The 25,806-nt window shown below is 38.9% G+C and overlaps 2 protein-coding genes across 2 annotated transcripts; one reads left to right on the top strand and one right to left on the bottom strand.

Annotated features, from left to right (window-relative positions):
• Nucleotides 1-442: 442 nt before the first annotated feature.
• On the bottom strand, nucleotides 443-3,632 carry LOC128208342 (cartilage acidic protein 1-like). Its single transcript, XM_052911900.1, has 6 exons — nucleotides 3,496-3,632; nucleotides 3,280-3,383; nucleotides 2,811-3,080; nucleotides 2,491-2,598; nucleotides 882-1,021; nucleotides 443-667 (listed from the first exon to the last, which is right to left on the bottom strand). The coding sequence occupies exons 1-6, from the start codon at nucleotides 3,630-3,632 to the stop codon at nucleotides 443-445; spliced, it is 984 nt and encodes a 327-aa protein (XP_052767860.1).
• A 2,197-nt stretch (nucleotides 3,633-5,829) lies between these two features.
• Nucleotides 5,830-24,087, top strand: LOC128207669 (protocadherin-like protein). The gene is made up of 19 exons (XM_052910724.1): nucleotides 5,830-5,911; nucleotides 6,270-6,386; nucleotides 7,796-7,978; nucleotides 8,139-8,220; nucleotides 8,666-8,847; nucleotides 9,146-9,322; nucleotides 15,181-15,299; nucleotides 16,347-16,524; nucleotides 16,717-16,887; nucleotides 17,017-17,160; nucleotides 17,369-17,497; nucleotides 18,711-18,899; nucleotides 19,178-19,386; nucleotides 19,620-19,892; nucleotides 20,168-20,363; nucleotides 20,560-20,702; nucleotides 20,949-21,166; nucleotides 23,115-23,335; nucleotides 23,525-24,087. Exons 1-19 carry the CDS (start codon nucleotides 5,848-5,850, stop codon nucleotides 23,545-23,547), a joined length of 3,018 nt encoding a protein of 1,005 aa, XP_052766684.1. The 5' UTR covers nucleotides 5,830-5,847; the 3' UTR covers nucleotides 23,548-24,087.
• Nucleotides 24,088-25,806: the final 1,719 nt, after the last annotated feature.

Below are 25,806 nucleotides of genomic sequence, written 5' to 3'. Positions count from 1 at the left end.
GAAATACCTCGCATTGTGTCCGTCCGCCCAGCGGACAAACACTTCCAAGGGAATATTGTCTCCAATCCCGAAATGAGCCACTGGTTCTGACTGGCACATGTAAGAACAGTCTCCGCCAATCACCTGACTTCTTCTGGAACGGTCAGACAAAGTCAATGTCACACTAGCGCCGCGTGCATACCCGCCATTTTGGATTAACGGCATGAATGAGATCCAATTTTGTGTTTTGTCTTCGCTTTCAAATATTGAAAATGTCCGACCGTCTGCTATGTTATGTGATACAAGTATCTCTTGATTCCCGTCATGGTTCAAATCTGCTTTGCCAACTCCTAAAATGTTTAGTTGTTTGAACAGTATATCGCAATTCAATTCCATTGGTACAAAATTAAATGTTACAATTAAATCGCTGTTTATAATATACACATAATCATATGCCTAACGTTTAAATACCATTCATGAAGAGTGAGCCTAGAAGCTCTCCAAGGTTATAATTATCCAGTAAGGTCGAATTCCCTTGCACGGATACGTGGAAGATCTGATTTCCCGGGCGGTAGTTGTCAGGAGCCGCTACGTCCGTCACCAGGATGCTCGGGTGGCCGGTGGTGTCAAAATATCCAAACAACAAAACCATGGACGCCGTTCCTGCCCCGGGTTGCAGGATGGGATGCTGTGGAAGGCAGTTCGCAAATTCACCACTATCAGTACATGTGTGTAAAGAATTAACAGCATATTGTGATTTCGAAAATAATATTTAAGGGGTCACTATAAGTACCATCGTAGCTACTCGGCTATGGTTAATGAATTATGCTGTATTGTTTAACATTTTGGAGAGAGGAAAAGTTCAGTTGAAATATCAATGAAATCCCACATACAGCCCTCACCTGTGTGAATCCGGTGTGGTTGAATCCCATGAAGAGGCGAGCTTGTCCTAACCAGTTTACGTACATGAGGTCAAGGTCTCCATCTGAGTCAAGGTCACCCATAAAAGCACCGTAACTGTCCGCATCCCTGTCAACCATACCTGCGTAAGAATACAACCTTTCTTTGCAGTCAATGAAATTGCAGGTAGGGAATTAATAAATACAAGGCTTTATCAACTATCGCGGGTGTTTTAAGGTCCGCCTACTACCACTCATCCGGGTGAAATAGCTGACAATATAGGGTTTATTCTGAAACAGGAGGGGAGTATATAGCAAGTACTTCGACAAGGTTAACTACGCGCTTTGTGAATCAATAATTTAAGGAAATTTAACTGTAACGCACTATATCAAAAACGTTCAACAGCGGTGTTCACTAGTATAGGACATTTTCAAAACCAAATGTAAAAAACAAACATAGTTCAAATAAGAAATCTATGAAGCAGAATAGTTTTGCATTCAGATTTGTATATACGATATGCAAGTCCAAATCATTTTTGTGTGTGCGAGTGTTTGTTTTTAATTTCCTTTCGTAGAAATAACACATCATAGTTTTAAAAACTAAGAAAAAGAAGACCGTATGTAGCCGCTAAGTCCGTGAAAATTCCATCTCCATTGTTGCGAAGAAGCAGGTTATCGCCTTGGTGCCGTGTGACGCTGCTGCCAACGTAGTAGCTCGTGTCGCACGTTACAAACACGTCACTTCCGGAGCCGCTTAGGAAAGGACCGACAAGAAAACCTCTGGCAACTACAAAAACATTCATGATCACTTCATCCATGTGGTATACAAGGGTTGTTCAAAAAGGTATCGGAAAAGTGCTTTCATTTTCTTTAATTATGCAAAAACTGTTCCATTTGTAGATTGGTATATATTGCATTTATTATTTATAATCATTATTCATGAGAGAATCAGAAGGAAAGCAGTCATACAACGTAAACCGGCCAAAATGTATGTGCAATTTCGTTTATAAAACGACGCCCCATTTCGTTGTTTGCAAGCTACCCGTGTCAAACTTTGCTGAAATGTGGCGTCATAACCTACGTGCTTTTCATGACGTCATGTTAAATTCTAACGCCATTTCACTGTAAGGCGGCCATATTTTTGAACGGTGCGTAAAAATGAGCGTTGAACAGAGATCGGACATAAATGTTTTAGTGCTAAATGAAAAAAAAATAGATCCTGAATTTGTCTTTCATCCATTAAAACAAATAAATCAGTTAAAATTACCCATCCAGTCTAAGGAAACTGTAGTTATGTAAGAATATTTTATTTTCGTATATCCTGATTCTGAAGCAGTTGCCCCCTAATATACCAAATCTTTATATAAGTATTATCAAAAGATAATACTTTAAAGTAATAGCAACTTAAAGAATCGAGTCATTAAATTGACCCTTCGCAGTGAAAAAATAGCAACAACAGATTTAGAAAATATGCTCATCGTTTTCACCATCTACATTACTTGTAACCATTGTCTCACTTTAAAAACTCGTGAACAATATTTACGCCATGCACGACGTGCCGTATCGTTATGTTCTGAACTATGTACCTCCGTTGAAATAACTAGTCACCTACCTCTCTGCGGCAGGTATTGGTTGGAGTCTACACTAATCGCTTCAAGGTTTTCAACTTTGACTATATCCACGCTGTCCACATGTATACGCTGTATGATTCCTCTACCGTCTACAACGCCAAGACATGTGATTTAGAAACGTTACGTGTAAAACTAAAAGCTTCAGCTTCAAGTTCTTAAGATATGAACGAAAAACGGCATTGAATGTTTCTAACTTTCTACTGACTTATTGGAAAGTTTATTCCATTCACTGAAGTTAAATATCAATGTCAAAGCAACGTCGCTGAAATAAAAAACAACAGAGGCAAAACACATGACTTACCTTTCGAGTATGTGGCGAGGAGAATTTCGTATCTGCCGTCGCCGTCACTGTCGATGCAGCCAACAGCGTTTCCGCCACGTGCTGGCGCTATCTCGGCGTTCCCCGGTAAACTGAAGAGATCCCTAACGCCACCAGCACCGTGAAGCGATAGCAGCCGGTCTGGTATGATGATGACGTCAGACGCTGGGTACACGGGATTGTCGTTCATCAGGTAGACGTCATCCAAGCCGTCACCGTCAACGTCACACGCGCAAACACCAACAGTCCGTCCTTCGAAACAGGATTATTGCACAGAGAAATGGATGTCGATGAGCAAAAGTCATGAAGATAATATCAAAATGGATCAACCGTCAATGTATGCACTATGTACTCTGCACTTTGAAATGACTGTGTACTCAAATTGACATATTGATCATATTGTTAAACTTCGACTCGCGTTCTGCATTTTAAGAATACGCCAGTTTGTTACCTTGCTTGTCCTCCAGTGCCTCCCGGAAGTCCGCGGGGAGAGGCAGTTCTGCGTGTCCGCCGGACCCCTCGTCGTACCCCAGGATTAGGTTCGCAGCGTCCGAGCTGAAAAATCCACCATGGAGGACGAATGATTTGAGAACGTGAACATGTCCATAAATATATATTTCTCTTAACGATATTTTAATACTCTTTACACAAGTTACGATGTGCTTACACAGCGACTATCACATCGAACGCTCCGTCCTGGTCAATATCTGTGACTGCTACAGCACCCGTCTGGGCGGTGGTTGTGAAATGCGCGTCCAACAACGACAGGAAATTCTTCTGGTTTTCAATACTGCTCACATACATGGTACATATGATGATAGAGAAAGCAGCCCGATGTAGCGTGGTATCCATCTCTTGCAGCGCTTTCATCACAGATACACTATAATCATGGTGTTCCCATGGATTGTTTTCATGAGAGTGAATAATTTATGTGAAAAGAAGCATCCGAACATCTAAACCGATAATTGCAATTAAGTCAATCACATCTATATGTAATGGGTGTTCGATTCCAATAAAAAAAACCGGCAAAATACAAAGTATCGATAAGATTGCACAGCTATATTCCTGTGTCTTGCGGCGTGAATACCACATGCCCAATATACTCCTAATTACTAGTAAATGTTTCAGTGCGATTGGTTTATCAGTAGAAAATCTATTATTTACCAAGTATATGCACTTAAATACGTATGTTATAAAAATATGAATTAAACGTTTAATCATGTTTTATAATATACGTGAAAGTGCATATATTTTGTCAATAATAGATTTTCTGCTGATGAAACAATCGCACTGAAACATTTACTAGTAATACTAGAGCCATGTAGACGCAATATTTATGACGGACAATGTATAAATATAGTCCTAATAAGCAAAACTAGGTTGAGTAAATAAGTATCAGTGTATTTTTCTTAAATTATCCGGTCGATTTAAATACAAATTTACCTTTGAACTTGCATGGATTTATATTTGAATGGAATCGAAATTGCATGATTGAAGAAATAAGTAATGAGTAAATTTTTGATCGAGCCGCTGAGATATGCCGGTCAGAAATGGTAGAACACTTCCTTTTTATCGTGCGTCCTTAATTCTTGCAGAAGTGGCCGAGGGTACAGTCGATGTTGTTAAGCATGCTTTACAATCTTCTGGAACGTTCGCACTGTATTTCTTAATGTCACCATCCAATGCAATACCTGTATTGTCTGTCGTATTGCTCTCCACGTCAGGTGTCAAAACAGACGAAGTTTTCTGCTACGAGTCTTAAGGATTCATTCTACGTATGTGCCCGAGGGTTGATTCAGAAATACGTGGACTTTTGGTCTAGCTATTCTCGACGTATTTGGATGATTTTTCGGGAAAATATATGCTGAGTCATGATTCAACAATATACTTGATAAGAGAAGCAATTGCTAACTCTTCGATTTTGGGGTAATAGCTTAGACCTTGAATCACATTGGAGTGTCTTACTTGAACATTTAATGTAAACCATATTTACAACATAAATTATTCCTGCATGCATGAATTGGTTTCATACATTGCCGTCGTATGCTATACATTGTCAGAGATCAGTTGGAAAAATAATTAAAAACGAGTGGAAACAATTATTTGAAACATTTGTTGTTATGGCCCCTGAACATAATGACGTTAACACAATATTAAAAAGACACACAAATTGTTTGCGGATTTGTTGTGAAAAAGGGGTATTTTCACGTTTGTAACTATAGAATAATGTGAACAGTGGTATATTTAACAAAAACAGAGAAACTTTAACCATGGTTATATGATGTATGTGTACTATTGCCCACTCATTTACAAGACCCTCAATATTGGTCCGACGCCGACGCATGAATTTTCCGGTGGTTTCGTAAAATTAAAGGAGCCCCCCCCCCCCCCCCCCCCATGTATGCTATGTCGTCTGTCAGTATAGCCAAGATGATGAAAAATATGTATTGGTTAAATACCGTCGGTTTACCAAGTCCATGTCACAATAGCAAGTTTATGGTGTTTCATTGATTCAAATGAACGAGCAGTTGGGAAAATACTGCCATTCCATTGAACAAAATATATTTTCGAACACCAACATCCTTTCTTGAAAGGAGTCCCGAAGCGGTATATGGACGTTGTTAATGTGATATTGACCCAGACAAAAGTCTTCAAAACTGCTACAAATGTATTTTTCATATGGTACTGTTTGAATAGGTGACCTTTTCAACATTAAATACATGTAAGCTTCGTTTAGCAACTGTTTTCTGAAGGAAAAAAATCAGTATACCCCTGTTTAATTTTCATTAATTGATAAGTTGCATAGATTTTTTTTATAAATGTATTACCGCTTTAGTTGACGACACTATTCATACAGTGTAACTGAATGTTGAAAAAGCCATTCAATCCGACTTAAATAATGTAAGATTTCACCCGAGTGAGTAAAAACAAAGGTATTGACAATCGAACGTAACAAGACACTTACTTATGATCTGTTTAATGTTAATCATGTATTCTTTAGTGGTACATAGTCGAAAACATGGAAGTAAAAGCAGTGATTTTCGGAATACTCGTGGGGATTCTAAAACCATTTATAATCGCTGGTGTGTAGTGTTTGTATCAATTAAGAGATCAAGCATTTTGATAATTGTGCGCATAAATGATATGTTTCAGTTTAAAAAATGTAAGATTTCAGCTAATGACCGAGATTTGGAACATTGCAGTAATGATAGTTGTCTTGAACTGGTTTTGAACATTGAAAAAAGTATGCTTCATCTCTTACCGCCAGTAGAAAATAACAAATTTAATGACAGTCAACAATCATAAATACAACAAAGGGTAATTGATGGTGATTTAAATTAGGCTCCCTGGCTAGGGGTCGCTATCCTATAGCAGACTGTTAAAATGGTATTGTTATTACTTGCATGTTTGATTCGTTTAATGGTTCATCTCCTGTTGCAGGTGCAGCACTGTCCTGCAATAAATCCACGTGGCAGTACGAGGAGCTCAGCCACAGTGATTACTGGAGTAGTAATCTAGACTCGTACACCACCCTTTACGGCGCTACCAATGTCTACAGTAAGCACACGTTTTCTTTTCGTGTTTAGTTTGGCACAAGGAAATGATTTGAGAAGTGCAGCTAAGTTTAAACATTAAAACGGACTTGCTTATGGTATCTTAAATGCCTTTTTTACGAAAATAAATAATAATAATAATTGTATTACGAAATACAGTGTGGAAAATTATTTGTAGTGTTGCGGTCTAAGATGCTGACAGCTGACAGCAAGTTTTTATATTTGCTCAAAGATCGTCTTTGAAAACTACAAATCTGAATGCCGTTACTAACAGATTTAAGATATTCGTTGTAGCGTAATTGGTTGATTGACATTATCACATGCTGTTATCAATGTACATATATTCTTAATATGTCAAAATATCCAATACATAATGTTGTAAAGGCCCTTGTGACCTAGTGGTTAAGGTGTATTTTCTATTTTTCTTGTTATAACCGGCGTGTGTTTATGCTTTCATTATGTTTTTCTGCAATTTTGGTATCATACGAGTAAACAAAGGATAAAAAAGTGTTTTCAGATGCATTACTGGGAAAATAATTTTTGGTCCAAAAGCATGAGCGAGTCCCTCTAAAGTTGATTATTTCACTTGGCTACCATAACAAAAAAACTGTCGTGTTTTATATACCGAAATGTATTCAATTGTTTGTTTTTTTCAGAGAATATAATAATAAAATGAAAAACCATCTGTGTTCATTTATACCGTATTTTTATTTTAATGATGACTCTTATTCAAAATCAATACATACACATGTATAACAAACATCAATTTTGACTGATAAACCTTTTACTCCTTACTAAATAATGCATTTATGGAAAATATTAATTACTGATAATAATATTGTAACCGTGTATACAATTGCTAAAAGCGCAAAAATATTAAATGATTGGTGAATGCTAAAAGATTTACTGTGGTCTTCTATAAACTCATAAACAAGAAATAGCGTGTTTTATGCACACTTCTTTCAAATTTAAGTCGGTATCCTTCATAAGAACCATTTTTTCGACATTTGTTCATCTTTTTGGAATATTAAAACAATATCATTAATTGCGCTAAATCTGATTTGGGAATAAGAGTGCATCTTTAGGCTAGTTCTCTAAAATCACCATTACATTATTAATCAGTATAATATGATGCCTAATAACCCTTTGTAACCATTCAATTCAATTGATCTGAATTCGGATGTGGTTTCTTACATATTTTTGATCTCTTTTTGAAGTCCAAAATAGTGTATTTGTTCTGTGAGTAGGATAAGTCATTGGTTTCAGGTTTGTTATACCCTTTTACCGTCTTTATTTTCCATTTTCCTTTTCTCCGCAACAACCTTTTTAGATAATACCAACATTGTTAAGGGTCACCAGACTTCCAAACATCATTAATTTATTTCTCCGATACATTTACACTAACATTTCAAGATGGACCAACGGGGTTCCTGATGGAATCAGCAGACTACCAGGTCCCTGACAACTGTACCTGTGGCGTACTGAAGACTTGGACGCTACGGGCAGCCACTAACGGAACACTGCGGCTCCAGGTCTGGGAGCATGTCAACAGTGATACCTATTTCTTCAAGGGAGAAAACCACTTCACCGTTCCTGGTAAAGCGAGCTTGACAACTATATACTGTAACACATCTTTATTAATGATAAAAGATGCTTACACACTGGCATTCGGCATTCGATTTTACTAATCAATTTGGTATCATGCATTTGGTATTTCAATATTTCTTCTAAGAGACTTATTTTGAATGCGTTTAAGCGGGTGCTGTAAACGAAATAATTGAGTTTGAGGTCCCACCAAAGGACAGGATCACCATCAGAAACAACTATCTCATTGGCTGGTAAGTTTGCGCATGCGCACAAATTGCATCCTAGTCAGGGCACACCAAATATAAGGAGTTAGAACGAATTCATTAACAGTTTTGTAAAAATAAATTTAGGGTTGAAGCCAATATTTGCGATGCCACTGTCTATGGTGAAGTAGGTAGAACCCCGTTATATATACCAAAATATGTGCGTACGAGCGTCACTCGTATATAGTGATATTGGATGTTATTATGCACAGACGTTGACGTTGACATTGATCATTATAATTATATGGGTTGTACGTGATGTGTACATGTCGAAATAAACAGTATGTCCACCTGCTTGTCTGCCTGGCTGGCTGTAGCATCGATATATGTACCATATATGTGTACTGTGTGTCTTTTTAAAACTAAAAACTAGTGTTTCAACAAGTGACGTTGGAAATTGATCCCGTGTTTAATGAATCATTCATTATTAAAGGTATACGGAAAGTGCCGGCAGTGTTATAGCTTTCCGGACCGCTAGCGGCCTCCCGGACGAGCAAAGAGCCAATACAAACCTTAACCCGGACCTCATTGTCGATGAACTTTTCGATTGGAGCGCAAGCCCAGAAAACACACTAGTGGATCATGTGTTTGCCATAGCCGCTAAGTCCGGTGAAAGTATGTGTTGAAACCAGTGTTTTACCTTTTATGTTTTCTGATTCTCGAAGGAAAAAACGTGCCTTTTTTCGAATAAACTTTTTTTTTTCATTAATTTATCTGCAATTAATCAAATTCGTAAAGGCGTGTATGAATGCTAGCTATTCATTATGTCTGTGAATGCCTAACCAGCTCGACATTTGGATTTTATTTATTTTTAAATTTCGAGTTGATTTTCGATTTGTTTTGATCGTCCATCCGAATGACGAATGTCAACTTGATAACCCCGCCCCGCTTACACACTGATGTTTCTGACCAGATACCGCGCCCCAGTTTACAAATCTGCCCCGGTCAGTTAAGATTTATGGCGACGCGACTTCAGAGACGTTTATCTACAAGATTGAGGCAGGCGACATCGATTCATATGACGTCCCTTCACTGCGCATAACACTAAATGACGACGCCACCTTCCCGTTTTATTACAACCGGACTACGCGTGAGTTCTTGGCTTAAAGTGGTCCACCTATATAATGTATTTCAGGAAAATAATTCACGTGCCATTTTAACTATGTTTCATTTTACGATATTAATGATATTTCGTCATTTCTATGGCATTAATACATGCCCTATTTTCATTCAAAGCGTGTGTTACGCTTTCCCTCTTTCATACGAGTTCGACCCTGCCTGTGACTTATTGCCTTAACCTTTGAAAATACATAAAAGTAATATCGCACATGTTGTTTTGTTTTATTATAACCGGATGCTTTGGTAAACAGTTATTGATACGTTACGTTAACACCGGGGATGAGCAAAAAAAGTCACGTGACCACAAATGCAAACGCCAGTAGTATTTTGGCTCAATTGATCGTCAATCAAGGTAAGTTTCTTATCGATTTTTTTTGTTATACGCGAGAGTTCGTTCAAATGACATAGCGCAAAAAGAATGCATTGTTTTGTCTTTCGATCGGTGTATTGGTCACCATTCATGTCTGCATAGTTTCCGAGAACACTTCGATACAAATTGTGTCCATGAATGCAAACACACGTAGGTAGTGTTTAAAATGTCACATATTAAGATAAATTGACACATTTTTTCAATTGTTTTGACTTTCAGTTGTTCAATAATGGCTTTTATTTGTTTTATAAATATTTTGTGCGATGCAATTTGTACAAACTGCATTTTCTGAAGTATTTAAATTTGGCAAACGCACGTTGGCATTTTCATAAGGCAAATGTACGTAGTCTACCTAAAATGACAAACGCACGTAGGCATCTTATATAATAACAAGAGATGTTTGTCAAACATTATGCCCCCCCCCCCCCCCCCCTGAGCGCCATGTTGTCAGGATTATATGGCAATTGAATGAAATATGCATGGACCGAAATGACAGCTGATTTGTTGGCAGTTTTAAGATTATGACCATTAAAGTGTGAGGATAGAGTGTGTTATGACCATGACCTTTGACTCTATGAACTCAAAATCCAGAGTCATCTGCTGGTCACCAGAAACCTAAATGTCAAGTTCGAGGGCCATGGGTGCAGGCATTGTCAAGTTATCACACAGACAAGTTTTTTTCGTTCAAGGTCACTGTGACCTTGACCTTTGACCCGATGACCCCTTAAATCATAAGGGGTCATCTACAAGTCAGATGCAACTCCAAGTCAAGTTTGAAGGCCATGGGTTCAGGCATTGTTGAGTTATCACTCGGACAACCTTTTACCATTCAAGGTCACTGTGACCTTGACCTTTGGCTCTATGAATCCTAAAATCAATAAGTGTGATCTACTGGTCAGGCTTAACATCCATGTCAAGTTTAATGATCATAGGTTCAGGCATTGTTGAGATATCAGTGGGAGAAGATTTGTTAACTTTTTTGCGTTAAAGGTTACTGTGACATTGACCTTGGCCTGATGACCCCTAAAGTCGATAGGGGTCATCTTCTGGTCAGGCCCAACCTCCATGTCAAGTTTGAGGGCCATGGATGCAGGCATTGTTGAGTTATCACTCGGACAACCTTTTATCATTCAAGGTCACTGTGACCTTGACCTTTGGCCCAATGACCCCTAAAATCAATAGGGACCATCTTCTGGCCAGGCCCAACCTCCAAGTCAAGTTTGAGGGCCATGGGTGCAGGCATTGTCGAGCTATCACTTGGATAACTTTTTACCATTCCAGGCCACTGTGACCTTGACCTTTGGCCCAATGACCCCTAAAATCAATAGGGACCATCTTCTGGCCAGGCCCAACCTCCAAGTCAAGTTTGAGGGCCATGGGTGCAGGCATTGTTGAGTTATCACTCGGACAACCTTTTATCATTCAAGGTCACTGTGACCTTGACCTTTGGCCAATGACCCCTAAAATCAATAGGGACCATCTTCTGGCCAGGCCCAACCTCCAAGTCAAGTTTGAGGGCCATGGGTGCAGGCATTGTCGAATTATCACTCGGACAACCTTTTACCATTCAAGGTCACTGTGAACTTGACCTTTGACCCGATGAGCCCCAAACACAATAGGGGTCAGCTACTGGTCAGGCCCAACCTCCAAGTCAAGTTTGAGGGCCATGGGTGCAGGCATTGTCAAGTTATCACTCGGACAACCTTTTACCATTCAAGGTCACTGTGACCTTGACCTTTGGCCTGATGACCTCCCAAAACAATAGGGGTCATCTACTGGTCAGGCCCAACCTCCATGTCAAGTTTGAGGGCCATGGGTGTAGGCATTGTTGAGTTATCACTCGGACAAGCTTTAAAATTATTTTACCATTAAAGGTCACTGTGACCTTGACCTTTGACCCGATGACCCCCAAAATCAATAGGGGTTATCTGCTGGGCAGGTCCAACCTTCATGTGAAGTTTGATGACCATACGTCCAGGAATTGTTGAGTTATCACTCGGACAAGCTTTGGTCTACCGACGGACCGACCGACCGACATACCGACATGCCTGTGCAAAGCAATATACCCCTCTTCTTCGAAGGGGGGCATAATAATAATGAGTTATCGTATATGTCGAAAGCTTTTAAAACTTTTTATTCTTTCTATATCCATAACTATTGCTGTAAGATTTCTGAATTTATATTTAATTATTATTATGATCATTATGGCTTACGGTCATATGCATAAGGGAAAGTGAAACGCTTAATATCGTTTTACTTAGCTAGATAAGCCATCTTTTAAGATTTTAATAAGCGTTTGTTTGCACGAGATGTATTTTTTTATGAAAATGCTTTTACAGATCGTATTCTTTTAACAAACTACAATTTGTGTAATATATTTTGCGAAGTAAATCAAGTGGCGCTTAATTAATGAATGACAGTGTCTGTTTCAGTGATGTCATTTGTTTGCCACGTTTGTGGGAATGCGTTGAAAACGACATGGGGGGCTGAAATTGCATGAGCGCCGCCATGACGGTGTAAAAGCATTTACATGCTGTTAGAAACAGTTATACACCACGGAGAGCTTGACGCGCCATATGTTAGTGTATTCTAGTATTAGAAATGCTTATATTATTCTTGTTTTATTCTATATTATTCTATAATTAAGCAATTATCTACCAGTTACAAGCTCAGGCGTTTTTTATTAAAGGTTACCAAAATATTGCAATTACAAGTATTTTAATTGCATACATTTAAAGGCATACATGTATTTATACAGGTGCACCACACATGGATCCAATATGCAGTTTCTGTGCCCGAAATGCATGCAGGAGGTCACGACACATACGTACCTGAACAGGCATTGGCGAGGAGACGATGGCACGACACGTTATACGTGCGACATGTGTGGGATTTCAATGGAGGAGAAATAGACCTGAAGGCTAATATGGACGGCCGTACTGGCGAGAAATCATACCAGTGCGCTGAATGTGGGAAATGTTATCGGCATAGAAGTAGATTGTGCAAGCAAAAGTTATTAAACACACCAAATAAAACATCAAATTTTAAATAATAATTATCTTTCATGGCCGAGAGTGCAAGGTGCATCCCAACCCGAACATAGAGTGTATTGTGGAAGCGGGCTTTACCGTGTTTCCGCAAAACACCCTGCGAGAGGGGTGGGATGAACCTATCTTACACGAGCGGCGATGATCCTGGAAAAACCTTGAAATCTTTTGTGCGTAGTGAATATAATGCGCGTATAGATTTGTAATGATTCGTGGTTGTTATGGATATTCGTGCAGTGATTCAGATTATGTTTATGTTATTATTAAATATTTATAGTTCTAAAAAGAGGGCAGCGTTATTTCTTGAATGGAGCGCGAAAACTTCTTTTGCTCCATTTGAAGCGAGAAATAATCAATTTTGATTTTTAAAATTGCCACGAGACAATATTTCCATGATGCTACAGACGACAGTTGTCTTCAAGGGAGGTAATTGTGTGATGACGATTGAAAAAAAAATGAATTCCATACGGGTACTTATCTTGGCCCTTGCCAATTTTTTAGGTCAACTTATCTGATGTGGAAGAAAGTAGAATCTCAGGCAGATCACAAGAAAAAAGTTGATGCATAGCATCAAGTCGGCGCAATGAAATTAGAAGAAAAACGTGCATGCAGATAACCAAAAATGGTTATTATTTCAATGATAATATTTTGTTTTATGTTGGGTGTACATATGCTCGAAGGACATTATGGTTATTTTTTCCCCAAGCTAATCCTCCGGTTAAAACTGAATAATAACAAAAATATACATACGTTTCTTCGGATTAAATAGAGTCAATAATAACAAAAATATACATACGTTTCTTCGGATTAAATAGAGTCAATAATAACAAAAATATACATACGTTTCTTCGGATTAAATAGAGTCAATGGTCTAATACATAGATTTCAATAGCATGAAATTCACCTTTTATTTGTACCGGCATGTTCTGTGAATTCCTTGCTTTATATTTTGTACAAGTTTATGTAACACATTTCACTCATATGAGTATATAGAATGGGGGTAAAAATACTATATATCAAAGGGGAATTATCTGGAGTTCATTCTTTCGAATGGCATTTTCAAAACAAACAAATATCTGATTATCTGTGATCGCTTTTATTGTCAGTCTCTTTATTCAATGTATAAAACTAATCTAAGATATACAGTTATAGAATAAATGAAGAACATTTCCATTATAATGTCTTTATTTCTGTTAAACAGCACTTATACATACAGTTCAAAGAGTATTTTCAGTGATATAATAAACATTGTTCCGGGTAGAGCATACATTGTCATTGTATCATCGCAATTCATTTTATGGTTATCATTATCACAATATCTGTCATTAACAATTATCATGACAGTATTATCATCACAACATGAAGAATGGTTAAATAAAAGGTTCATTAAATATATTTAAATTATGTTCAAATGAAACGCATATCCCATTGCGATCTGCTACAAGCATCTTAGAATCGTTGCGTCTGGGCCGCTCCCAGCACACACCAAAGGTTCCCTTCTGTAATGCATTTCTGTTCATCAAAACAGTCCCGTACTGTACTGTACTCCGACTCTTTGTATCAAACGTGTGGTTCCTGAAATGTGACATTACAACAGCTGTTCTAAATGTTCGAGATAAACATTTAACAAGCATTGTTAAGTTAGTTAAGTCTGTATACCACCGGTATGGCCGGATGAGAGTTTGTTCGAGAACTCATATTTCCCGCAACACTTCCGCATAATATCGTGTCAATGTTTGTTACGTATCATAAATTTATATAACTTTCATTATGCTGGATATTTAATAATAAAGCGGATAAATATCTTCAATATCTTGAACACATTTTCAGTTTTTAAAGGCTAACGAAATATTCGTTTGCTCCTTATTATAAGAAACCTACGTGCGTTTGCCATTTTAGGTAGACTTCGTACGTTTGCCAAATTTGAAAATGCATTTTTGTACATATTGCTTCGCACAAAGTATTCATAAAACAATTAAAAACAATAATTGAACAACTGAAAAACAAACATTTGAATAAAATGTGGCAATTTATCAAAATATGTGACATTAAAACACTACCTACGTGCGTTTGCATTCATGGACACAATTTGTATCGAAGTGTTCTCGGAAACTATGCAGACATGAATGGTGACCAATACACCGATCGAAAGACAAAACAATGCATTCTTTTTTGCGCTATGTCATTTGAACGAACTCTCGCGTATAACAAAAAAAATCGATAAGAAACTTACCTTAATTGACGATCAATTGAGCCAAAATACTACTGGCGTTTGCATTTGTGGTCACGTGACTTTTTTTGCTCATCCCCGGTGGTTAAGTAAAAGTTTATTTACATTAAGAATATATAAATTCTACTTGAAAAGTAGTATGTAAAGTTATGTTGAGTTATGGACGTGTGATGACGTTGCAGAGCGCGTATTTCTGGGTGAGAGCGGCCCGGCGATAGGGACATATACAATGACGTTTACGGTGGATGACCAGTGTGGAAACTCCAACAACGAAACGCTCACCATTGACGTGTTGAATTGGGTACGCCAGGCATGCTTTCTATACTGGACCCTTAAGGCTACTAATCCCTCATATCTGCTGTAGTAATAACGGTTGCACTATCAAGTTGCCAACTAGTCGTTTATATCACTAATTTAGCTTAAACCCAGCTTCCACAATTACGGTTTCAGCTACGATTCATCCCATTTGATCGTAGCCGTGTAAATCGCGGTTAGTCGGAGGTCATTGGCCACCATTTTATTTTCAAACGTAACGTGACGATTGCCCGACGTTGGTACAAATGCATGTATCAACGATATTGGATTAATGCAGACTGTGCAGATCTCATACGTATTAAGCACAATCTACGCCTTCTCACGATATAGGCGAATACATGTGTAATAAAAAAAAATATATATTCGATATTTTGGAGCTTTTTAACCGGGGACTTTGTCAATTGAGTTGAACATAATAATACATTAAAATATAAAAATAAATTAAACCAGTCTGTAAAGAAATGAATTCCATGCAAAATTCTGGTGGACATGGCAACTTAAAGAAGAATTGCTAAGAGGTGTGTATGCCCGGACTTGTATCAAAATTGCCTACCGTTTAAATCTGAATTGCCTATATTTTGCTTTAAAATAATGTTGTATAAAGCCAACAGTTTGTCTTGCTAAATATTTCATTTAAAGTATATATCATAAAATTTCAGAAATAAAATATTGTTTAAATCATGCCTCAGCTCGACGTCGAAAATTCACTATAAGAAATCAAATGTCGAGCTAGGATACCGTCCAGCTCGACAATCCAGCGCGACTATGAAATAGCAGTATATAATATCGAATTTCGACCTACGACTGTGTCCTGCTCGACATTCCAGATCGATATTGAAAATTCACTACATAAAATCGAATGTCGATTGTCGAATGCCGATGGCTGAGCCAACTTTCACAGCTACTTTCGTGATCTCTGTTCGTCAAGTGAGATCACTGCTTATGAGATTGGCGATTTATATCATATCACATGACTGTTTGCAGTCCGGCAAAATTAGTTTTATATATGTATATAACGACGCTCACGTTTCAGAGCCCGTCGATGTCCGGGCTGCCTGCTTTCTACACGTTTGACGAGGAGACGACGGAGGAGGTGACGTTGGTGAACGTGACGTTGACGGACCGCGACAACAGCACTTGGAATATACAGGGGGCGCTTAACGTGGTCCCGGCCAATACAGCAATTACACTTGGAAATTGGGGACATGATAGTAAAATAATTCCTAGTTTTCGAGATATTTTCATAAATCGAAAGTTACTTTTATCATAGGATATTAAATTCATATAAAATATACTAACTTTATTTGTCCTGCTATTTGTTTGGACTGTTCAGAAAGATCTTAATTATGTCAGCATTCTCTTAAAATCAATCCAAATAATTTGAACACTATGTTATCCGAAAGATACAACCCGGCGGATCGTTAGTTTTAACGCAAACACAGCGACACCCTATACCGGAAACCAGCAGTTCATCATGGACGTCCAGTTCACCGACGGCATTTACACCACCGACCAGGGATACTTCCTGCTGTATGTCACCGCGAACGCCAGGCCCAAAATCACCAATCTAAACAGTAGGCTCTTGTGTGTTAAACGATGAATTATATTTGTATTACATGTTTGTATTACTTAAAGCAGAGAAGTCTATGGCAAAATAAAGTCAATAGATAATTTTCGATACATCAGGTGATAACGTTTTTCAGACGGCGCGCAGGCGACGGTGTCGTACCTAGAGACTGCGAGCGGCGACTTTGTGTACGCCGTGTCTGCCACGGATGCCGAAAACGACCCGCTAACCTGGAGCATGACTTGTGAACCCTCCCAATGCCCCTTTAAGATAAACGAAGGTAGTATTTGTTGGCTTTCTAGTGTGTACGGTTTGGCAAATTTAATCATTTATTTTCTCAATGGTGTCCGTGTAATTGTTTAACTTTGTTTTCACTATAAACGTTTTTAAATAAGACAACACCCATTTTATAATTCAACAATTTGAGTTTTTAGTTTCCAGTGAAAAGTAATTCTTTATTTATAACTGTTCCTTTGGGTGGTTTAAAGACGGGGTGATAACGGCGACTAGTGACTTTATCCGGACGTACGTGCCCGGCTACGACTTGCTAATCTCTGTTCATGACCCGCTACACGCCAACGACCCGCGCAATGGCACTCTCACCGTCCTCGTCAACGGTAAGCATAAACACAACCCGCTACACGCCAGCGACCCGCGCACTGGCACTCTCACCACCCTCGTCAACGGTAAGCATATGCACAACCCGCTACTCGCCAGCGACCCGCGCACTGGCACTCTCACCACCCTCGTCAACGGTAAGCATACGCACAACCCGCTACACGCCAGCGACCCGCGCACTGGCACTATCACCGTCCTCGTCAACGGTAAGCATACGCACAACCCGCTACACGCCAGCGACCTGCGCACTTGCACTCTCACCGTCCTCGTCAACTGTAAGCATACGCACAACCCGCTACACGCCAGCGACCCGCGCACTGGCACTCTCACCGTCCTCAACCCGCTACACGCCAGCGACCCGCGCACCGGCACTCTCATGCTCTCCACCCGCTACACGCCAGCGACCCGCGCACCGGCACTCCCATATTCTCAACCTGCCACAAGCGACCGACCGCGCACCGACTTTCTCATACTTTCTCATACTTTCAACCCGTTCTTGAAAACGGAAAGCACACGCACGACCCGCTACTCGCCAGCGACCCACGCACCAGTACTTACAGGCACATGACCCGCTACATGCCAGTGACCCTAGCAATGGCACTCTCAGGTTCCCGACCCGCTACAAGCAAGCAACCAGCAGGCCAGCACTCATTGGCACACGATTCGGTTACACGCCAGCAACCCGCAACTGGCACTCCTCTCAGTCTAATGATCCACTAAACGCCAGCGACCTGTGCACCGACACTCTCGTCATCCTCGTCAACGATAAGCATAGGATATATCCGCTACACGCTCGCGACCCGCGGACCAGCACTCTCGTCGTCCTCGTTAACGGTTTGCATGATGCTTTCCGCTACACACCAGCGATCCGCGCATCGGCACTCTCGTCGTCCTCATTAACGGTTAGCATGCAGATCATCCGTAATATGTCAGCGTTCCGACCACGAGCACAATGGTCGTCCTTGTCGATGGAAAGCATGTAGACGACCCCGCAACACTCACGCATCGGAATTCTTGAGGACCGGATACGCTACATTCCAGAGACATGCTGGATATCCAGAGAGTAATCTCGTCATCATCGTCAACGGTTATAGTTCGGCATGAGCAGCTAAATCCTGGGAGTGTTGGTAACGGTAACGAAATGAGTATTATTATAGTTAATTACCTTCATATTTGATTACACATGCATGGGTTGCTTCCATTCGATTGTAGACATTGACGACAAGCCGACGATAAGCAATCTGCCCTTGGCTTACCCGTTGGGCGTGTCCGAGAACACTCCCCTGGGGACATCCGTGTACACTGTCTCCTATATCGACCTTGACCCCGGGGATACTCACACGATCCAAGCACAATACAGCCCGACATGGGGAGCCAACTACTTCTACTTAAACGAGACCAGTTAGTCAAAGTTTTATCGTTACATTTTCAAACCTCTTTCCCGCTGACTAAGCATGGCTGTGCGCTATTTTAAAAACGTTTAATAACAATCACAATCCCAGAAAAAGTAAAATGTATCAATTAAACACTTGACACACCAAATTGCGTATTTATACCTTATAGACGTAAATAAAGGAGTTCAAACGACATACTCAAATCATCCGCTGCAAGCAGCCATTTCTCATCAGTACTTTCGTATTCTGAGCTTGTTAACATGTTATATTTGCAACACATTCTAGCTGGTATTCTAACCACGGCGTTCAACGTCCTAGACTACGAAGACGTGATGACACAGTATGGTATTGTGTCGCAGTTGGACGTGCATGTGCAGGTGAACGACGGCAGCGACTGGTCGGACGGCAACCTTACGTTGGAGGTGCTCAACGTGAACGAGCCCCCCGCCTTTCACCAGACCAAGTACACAATGGAGCCAGACGAACAGGGCGCCGTGAGTTAATATGTTTTAGAATTCATATTAATCTCCGAAAAGTACAGATAGATGGCAAACAATTAAAGCCTGAATTGGATGCATTTCAATGCACGTGGAAATACTTTGTTAATGTAACTTCAAATTCACTTTGTACGACCAAGTCTGTTTAGGTTAGTAAATCAACAAAGTAATTAAGTAACATATTCGTCGTTATCTTGTAATAAAATAGCAAACATGTGCTCGATCTACAGAAAGGCGTCGGGTCAGCCACATGGGGCAACTGGGGCCATGTGGTTGAGGATCAAGATATGCTAGTGGCCAATACCGCAGAGATACACACATTCACTTGGGACTGCGGCGAGTCAACGCGCTTCTTCCTCATGGATCGTTTTAACGGCAGCGTGTCGTTCGCCACCGCGTTCGATTACGACACGGCAAACATGACGTCGCCGTTTGACTGCGTGGTCACCGTCACAGACAAAGAAGGGCTGACGGCAACCACGCTCCTGGAAGTAGAACTCATTGTACGCAAGCAAAATGTTGCAGCTTTAAAATATGCAAACTCAAAGAGCAAATAATGAAGAAATTCAACTTCATGATTTTATCCAAAAGCCATCTGAAACTTGTAAATGAATTGCACATATCTAGAGAAATTATATTAAGAAATAGAACATTAAACACAATGGGCATATGCCGGTTGTTTGTGATTTATACCTCTGACAATATAAATCATGATAAATGTATACCTCTTCTGCTTATAACTTTTAATTGTTCAACATGCCTCATTTCCAAATTACAGGACAGTAATGACAATGGCCCTGTGTTCCCCCAGCAGACGGACTACTACATTTTCCAGGTGCCGGACTTGGCGGCCGGGCGGTTTGTTGGGCAGGTGACGGCTACTGACGCCGATCGCTCCTCGCCTAACAACGACATTTACTACACATTCTCCACCAACCCGTTCTCAAAAGGATACGTCGTCATCAACGACTTCGGTCAGTGGCTTACCAGTATAAAAGTATATTGTAATTTGAAATAAGCCTACAGATATGCGCACAACAGTTCGCCGTTATCAACAGACACAATTCGTTCCTTGTTTGATCTACTTTATGCTTTATTTTGCTCAGAGGTTTTGTTAGTCTAAACATCTCAATGCCATGTTTATACGAGGTGTTTTGGCTCCTTGTACAGGAAACATATACGTGAACGAGACGTGGAAGCCCCTGTTCCAGTATGGCGTCTCGTACAATCTGGTCGTGCTTGCGGAGAACGTGAATGACGTCACAGGCACGCGCCAGACAGCAACTGCTAGCGTCACAATACTTATAACCGGGGTATATTAATTCGTCTTATCATTTTACGCTGTAAGGTATATGAATGACATATGCAATGTGTCAAAAACAACAGAGTACAGAAAACCAATACGTCCTGAAAGCAAAATATTTACGTTAAGATGGTTATAATTTATTTATGTAGGCATTTCTTTAATTAAAGGTTAGATATCAGTTAAAACAATGAATAAAACAAAAAGGATATTTCAAATGACAAGTGCCGATTATAAAGAACGTGTTTCTTATCAGACCTCAACGACAACCTCATCGACGACAGACAAACCATCCGACTTCCTTGAGGACACACGGAACGTCGCGTGGTTTTCGGTAGAGGTGGCGTTAGGGGGCGCCCTCTTGCTGCTGCTGTCTGGCCTTGCCCTCTTCTACACCGTCCAGGTGAAGCGGTACCGCTGGTGTGTCCCCTTCCTCCGCAAGAAACTGCTCGGCCTCAGCAAGATGACCAGGGCGTGAGTCCTTTTGTGAAAAGGTTTTAAAAAAAATAATCGAGAATAGAATTCCACATAGGGTACGGTAAGGAAATCCCGGGAATGATTAGTTTTGCTACTGCTGCAATGGAAGAATATTTTTTCTGCCAAGACAAGAACAGACAAACTGTTTATTTGCTAGAAGGCCACCAGCCCATGCAACCATCACACAATACATACATGGTGCAAGTTAGTGAGCATGTATTAAATAATAGTATCTGTCAAAACATAGTTTGTAAAGAAAGTACATTTTAATACACTGACATTTATAAATTATATATACCTTACAATAAACTAGCAGTCAAAACTTGTAACAAGTATGTTACGTGTATTCTTGGTAAAGAGTATTTCTCTTTGCAAAAGTTAAGTATAAATAGTGTGCATTTTTTCACAACATTTTCAATATTACAAGACATCAAGCTATTAAACTTAATTCTACTTGAGTTCTCATAATATTTTCTATCTATATATTCTTGTTTAATAGTATCATATAAAGGACACCCCAAAGGAAAATGATATTCTGTCTTTATAACATCTTTACAATGAGGACAAAAAGCCTTGTCTTTCAACATTCGCATAACGGCCACGTTCACTTGCTAGCGTATGAGCTGAAGCTCGAAATCGAGCATACACCTTCCGAAACTTCCTGACATAAAGACAATTTACATACGCTTCAGTCCCAAAATTGGATTTAAAACCTATATAAGGTTGCAATTTGGCACTATTTATACAATAGCTACGCCATGACTGAATATACTCATCTTTAAGTCGTTGTATAAAGTATGTTGATGTTTTATTGGCAATACACTGAGCTTCCCAAACACAACCAAAGCAATTTGAAAATAAATGTTTTCTAAGTGGCTTACCCAATTTACATAACCAACAGTATCCAAAGGTTTCAACATCGCACAGCATTTGTACCAGAGCTATAGAAAAAAAACTTTTACAGGCATAGTTGTGCAATCTTTCGATACATTCATGTACAACTTTTGCGTCAACAATTTTGAAATTACTGTGTTTTTGTAAAGGCATTTAATCATACAAGCAATTTAATAATGATACAAGAACATTTAACGGAGTTCTCGCTTTTGATTTAGGTGATTGACTTTAAATAATTTTCTTTCGGCAGAGTAAATGCCACGGAATGTCCTCGTCCTTAACATGAAGAGGCGCTGCTTCCTTTTCCATTTAAAAAAAACCATCTGATAATATATAAACACAATCGTTAGGTTAATAAGGTTAAAACGTAGTAATTAGGATGTCCATTATTTTTTCATTATTTATTATTATTCATGTCAGATTTATAAACACGTATTGAATCATACTTGACATATGCACAATTCGTGCCTTAAATTATTTCGAGATACATAATTAAAACTACGACGATCATTTGCAATAAATTATTAATTTATCAAGCAGCAAGTGAACCTTAAAGGTCCTTTACCAAGATTGTACAAATTATCACCATGGGGCCCGCCACAGGGGTCACAGGTACATTAAAATTGTAGAAAATCTTCTCTGAAACCGCAATGCCAATACCATTGATTATTGGTATATATCCTCATGCAGTGGCCGTTTACCAATATCCCTAATAACCACTGACTAGCTGGTCATTTTAATCAGGTGAGCTTTAAAGGGCTTTTTCGCACTCTTGTTTAGTTTTCATTTCATGAAATTACTGAAGTTTTTTAACATTTCCTTTTCGACTAAATTACGATGAACGAGCACCATAATAGGTACATATGAGCTACAGTCTATTTATTGCATCACAACGTTCACATATTCAAGCTTAGTGTACCAATTATAGCAAATAAAGTTCTAGTATTTGTAACGAGGGAACCTTGTCAATAAAAAGCTTCAGATTTGTATGCATCAGTTTTGATGTTTATTCAGAACTTATATTATTAAATACAATACCTTTTACCAACAGAGAGAAGCGTCGTTACTATGCGGCAATTCTGCGTGAGGAGGCAGGCGGCGACGATGAGGAGGAAGTTGCACACCTGACGGTCGGGGAGCCACATATTACCCAGGTCGACTCCCCTGCCCCTCCCATGATGTGGAATAAACGTCAAACGCACTTACCGAAAGGTCCGTCTGTCCGCAGGGCGCCGGAACCAGCCGTCTACAAGGAGCCACGACCGCCTCTCAGTATGGTTCTAGTCGTTTAGTGTGTTATGATGAACGCTGATTATTTATTAAACAGAAACCATTCATGTCAATCAATGTGAACTCTGAACAGTATCTTTCTATCCTATTCTGATTTGATCAAGTATTGCTGATCTATTTTGTTGTTTAAATTAATAGTCATAGAGTAACCAATTACTGTTTCTTTTTCAGAACCTTCCATGGATCCCAAATGATGCAAGTAGATACAGAACCAAAGATTTTGTTTTCAGTGAATTGATTTGCTTAATTTGCCGGGTAACCTTGAAATTAACAAAACATATAATGCGGTTGAATCATTATTATTCGTGTTTCTTTAACGACAAAATGTTTACTGTCGTGTTTTAATTTTGTTGTTGTGTTTTTTGTTCCACAAGGGAAACTCACTAGAGCCACTGCAAGGCAAAGACCATGTATAGGTTGAGCTATTAGCATTCTGCGCGGTAAACGCAATTCACTTTTAATTAGTTTTAAGGCGGGCATCTTGATTAAATAATTGAGTCTTTGCCTTTGCTCCCTTAGTAAGATACATGTGCAGAGACGTCGTGTGTCAACTGTCTGAACTTAAACTCGGTTCGCTGAATGATATGGTCTAAACGTGATCTCGGTCAAATTTAAGTACACAATTAAGTTTGAATAAAGACCATTAAATCATCGGGGCATCGGCATGTAATACAGGGCCAAACCTTTTCTGGCATTGACTTTATCAAAAATAAATGATGATAATATTACCTCGATCTATGTTTGCGTCATGATATATTGAAATCCATCAAACAACAGACATGAAATTGGCTATAGAAATCCATGAACCAACAGACGTGAAATTGGCTATAGAAATCCATGAAACAACAGACGTGAAATTGGCTATAGAAATCCATGAAACAACAGACGTGAAATTGGCTATAGAAATCCATGAAACAACAGACGTGAAATTGGCTATAGAAATCCATGAAACAACAGACGTGAAATTGGCTATTGAAATCCACCAAAAAGTAGACATGAAAATGGCCAATGTTCTAAATGAACGTATATATAATCCCGATGCACATTTTTTATCGAAGGCCTATAAACAAACTGTAAATGCTTATTTGGGCTCATTTCAACCGTGACATTTTTCATTTTTCTTAGATGACTTTTTCACCATTGAATATGTGCTAATTCTATAAGTGACCGTATACACGTGTTTATAGACGAACCACGCAGACGATCGTAACATTTTTCCTTTGAGGGGGCGGGCCGAGTTGAAAATCTAGCAATTAATTTATAGCCGCCTAAACTTACAATTACAATAGATACAAAGTGAGAGCAAATGATACCAAATCAATGTATGCCAACCTCTAGAACTGTTAACACTCATCCTTTTTGCGTAAAAAGATTTAATCCTTTATCCTCCAGGTTGAGACTTAAAAGCGTTAGGGTTGGTACAAAAGTAAGGATGTCGTTCTAGTGAGCAACTAGTAAATTTCGGGTTTAGAATCACATACCTGAAATATATGTGTAATGTACATAGTGAGACTAGCTAGGAGTGCAAACCGCGCTATAACAAGGTGTTGCATGCATAGGAACAAGCAAATTTTAAGCCATCAGGCTTGAGGCAAAAAAGGCTTCATTTGGGTATATTTTTTTTTTAATTGCGGACTTCACCTTTACATTTCAAAGGTTTACATGTATCATGTTTACGGCTAATATATTGAATATACATTGAACACGAGTAAAACAGAATATATTTCCTTAATAAAATACATTTCTAAAACATGCCTCTCACAAACATTGTTATGTTTCAAAAGTCTGCATGTTCATATCGTTACACTCGATCAACCCAACTCGATCCGCCTGAAAGGTGGAATATATAAATGGTTTCAGACTGTCTTATCCTTAAAGTCAATTGCTAATTTATATTTCTGCAAGTATAATTCTTTCATAATCTATTCAATTTTGGCTTCACTAAAATAACCTTTATTTGCTACAGGCCCTAAATACAAGTTCTCGTGAATGGAACACAGACGTGATGGTAAAAATTATTTGTACCGATAATAGTGATTTAAAAATCATTAAATATAGTTGCATTTCCTTTTATTTAAAAAAAAACAATCATAGTCAACATTATTCAATAAATTATGTGTACAACAGCATACGATTTCAAAACTAGAACTATTAGCATTGACAAAATATAACTATATCACAGAGAGGCTTGCGGAGTCAACATCTCTGATTACAGATAGATGTTTATTGCATCAATTTAACAAACAATTAATAAATAATCAACAATGCCAACAATCAACTTCATTACATATAAATTTCTGGTTTTAAAAAATCTCACCATTCTCAATTTCTCAAAGTTTTCTTTCTTTCATCTTTCATTTTATCTACTAGTATAAAGTAAATGTATTTAAATAAAAAAATATTTATGTTCAAATGCAAATACTTTATTGTCTCTACACATTTGAAATAATACA

This window comes from Mya arenaria, chromosome 11 (assembly GCF_026914265.1).
Source record: "Mya arenaria isolate MELC-2E11 chromosome 11, ASM2691426v1".
In the NCBI taxonomy this organism is placed as follows: domain Eukaryota; kingdom Metazoa; phylum Mollusca; class Bivalvia; order Myida; family Myidae; genus Mya; species Mya arenaria.
This window is presented reverse-complemented; position numbering and strand designations above follow the sequence as displayed.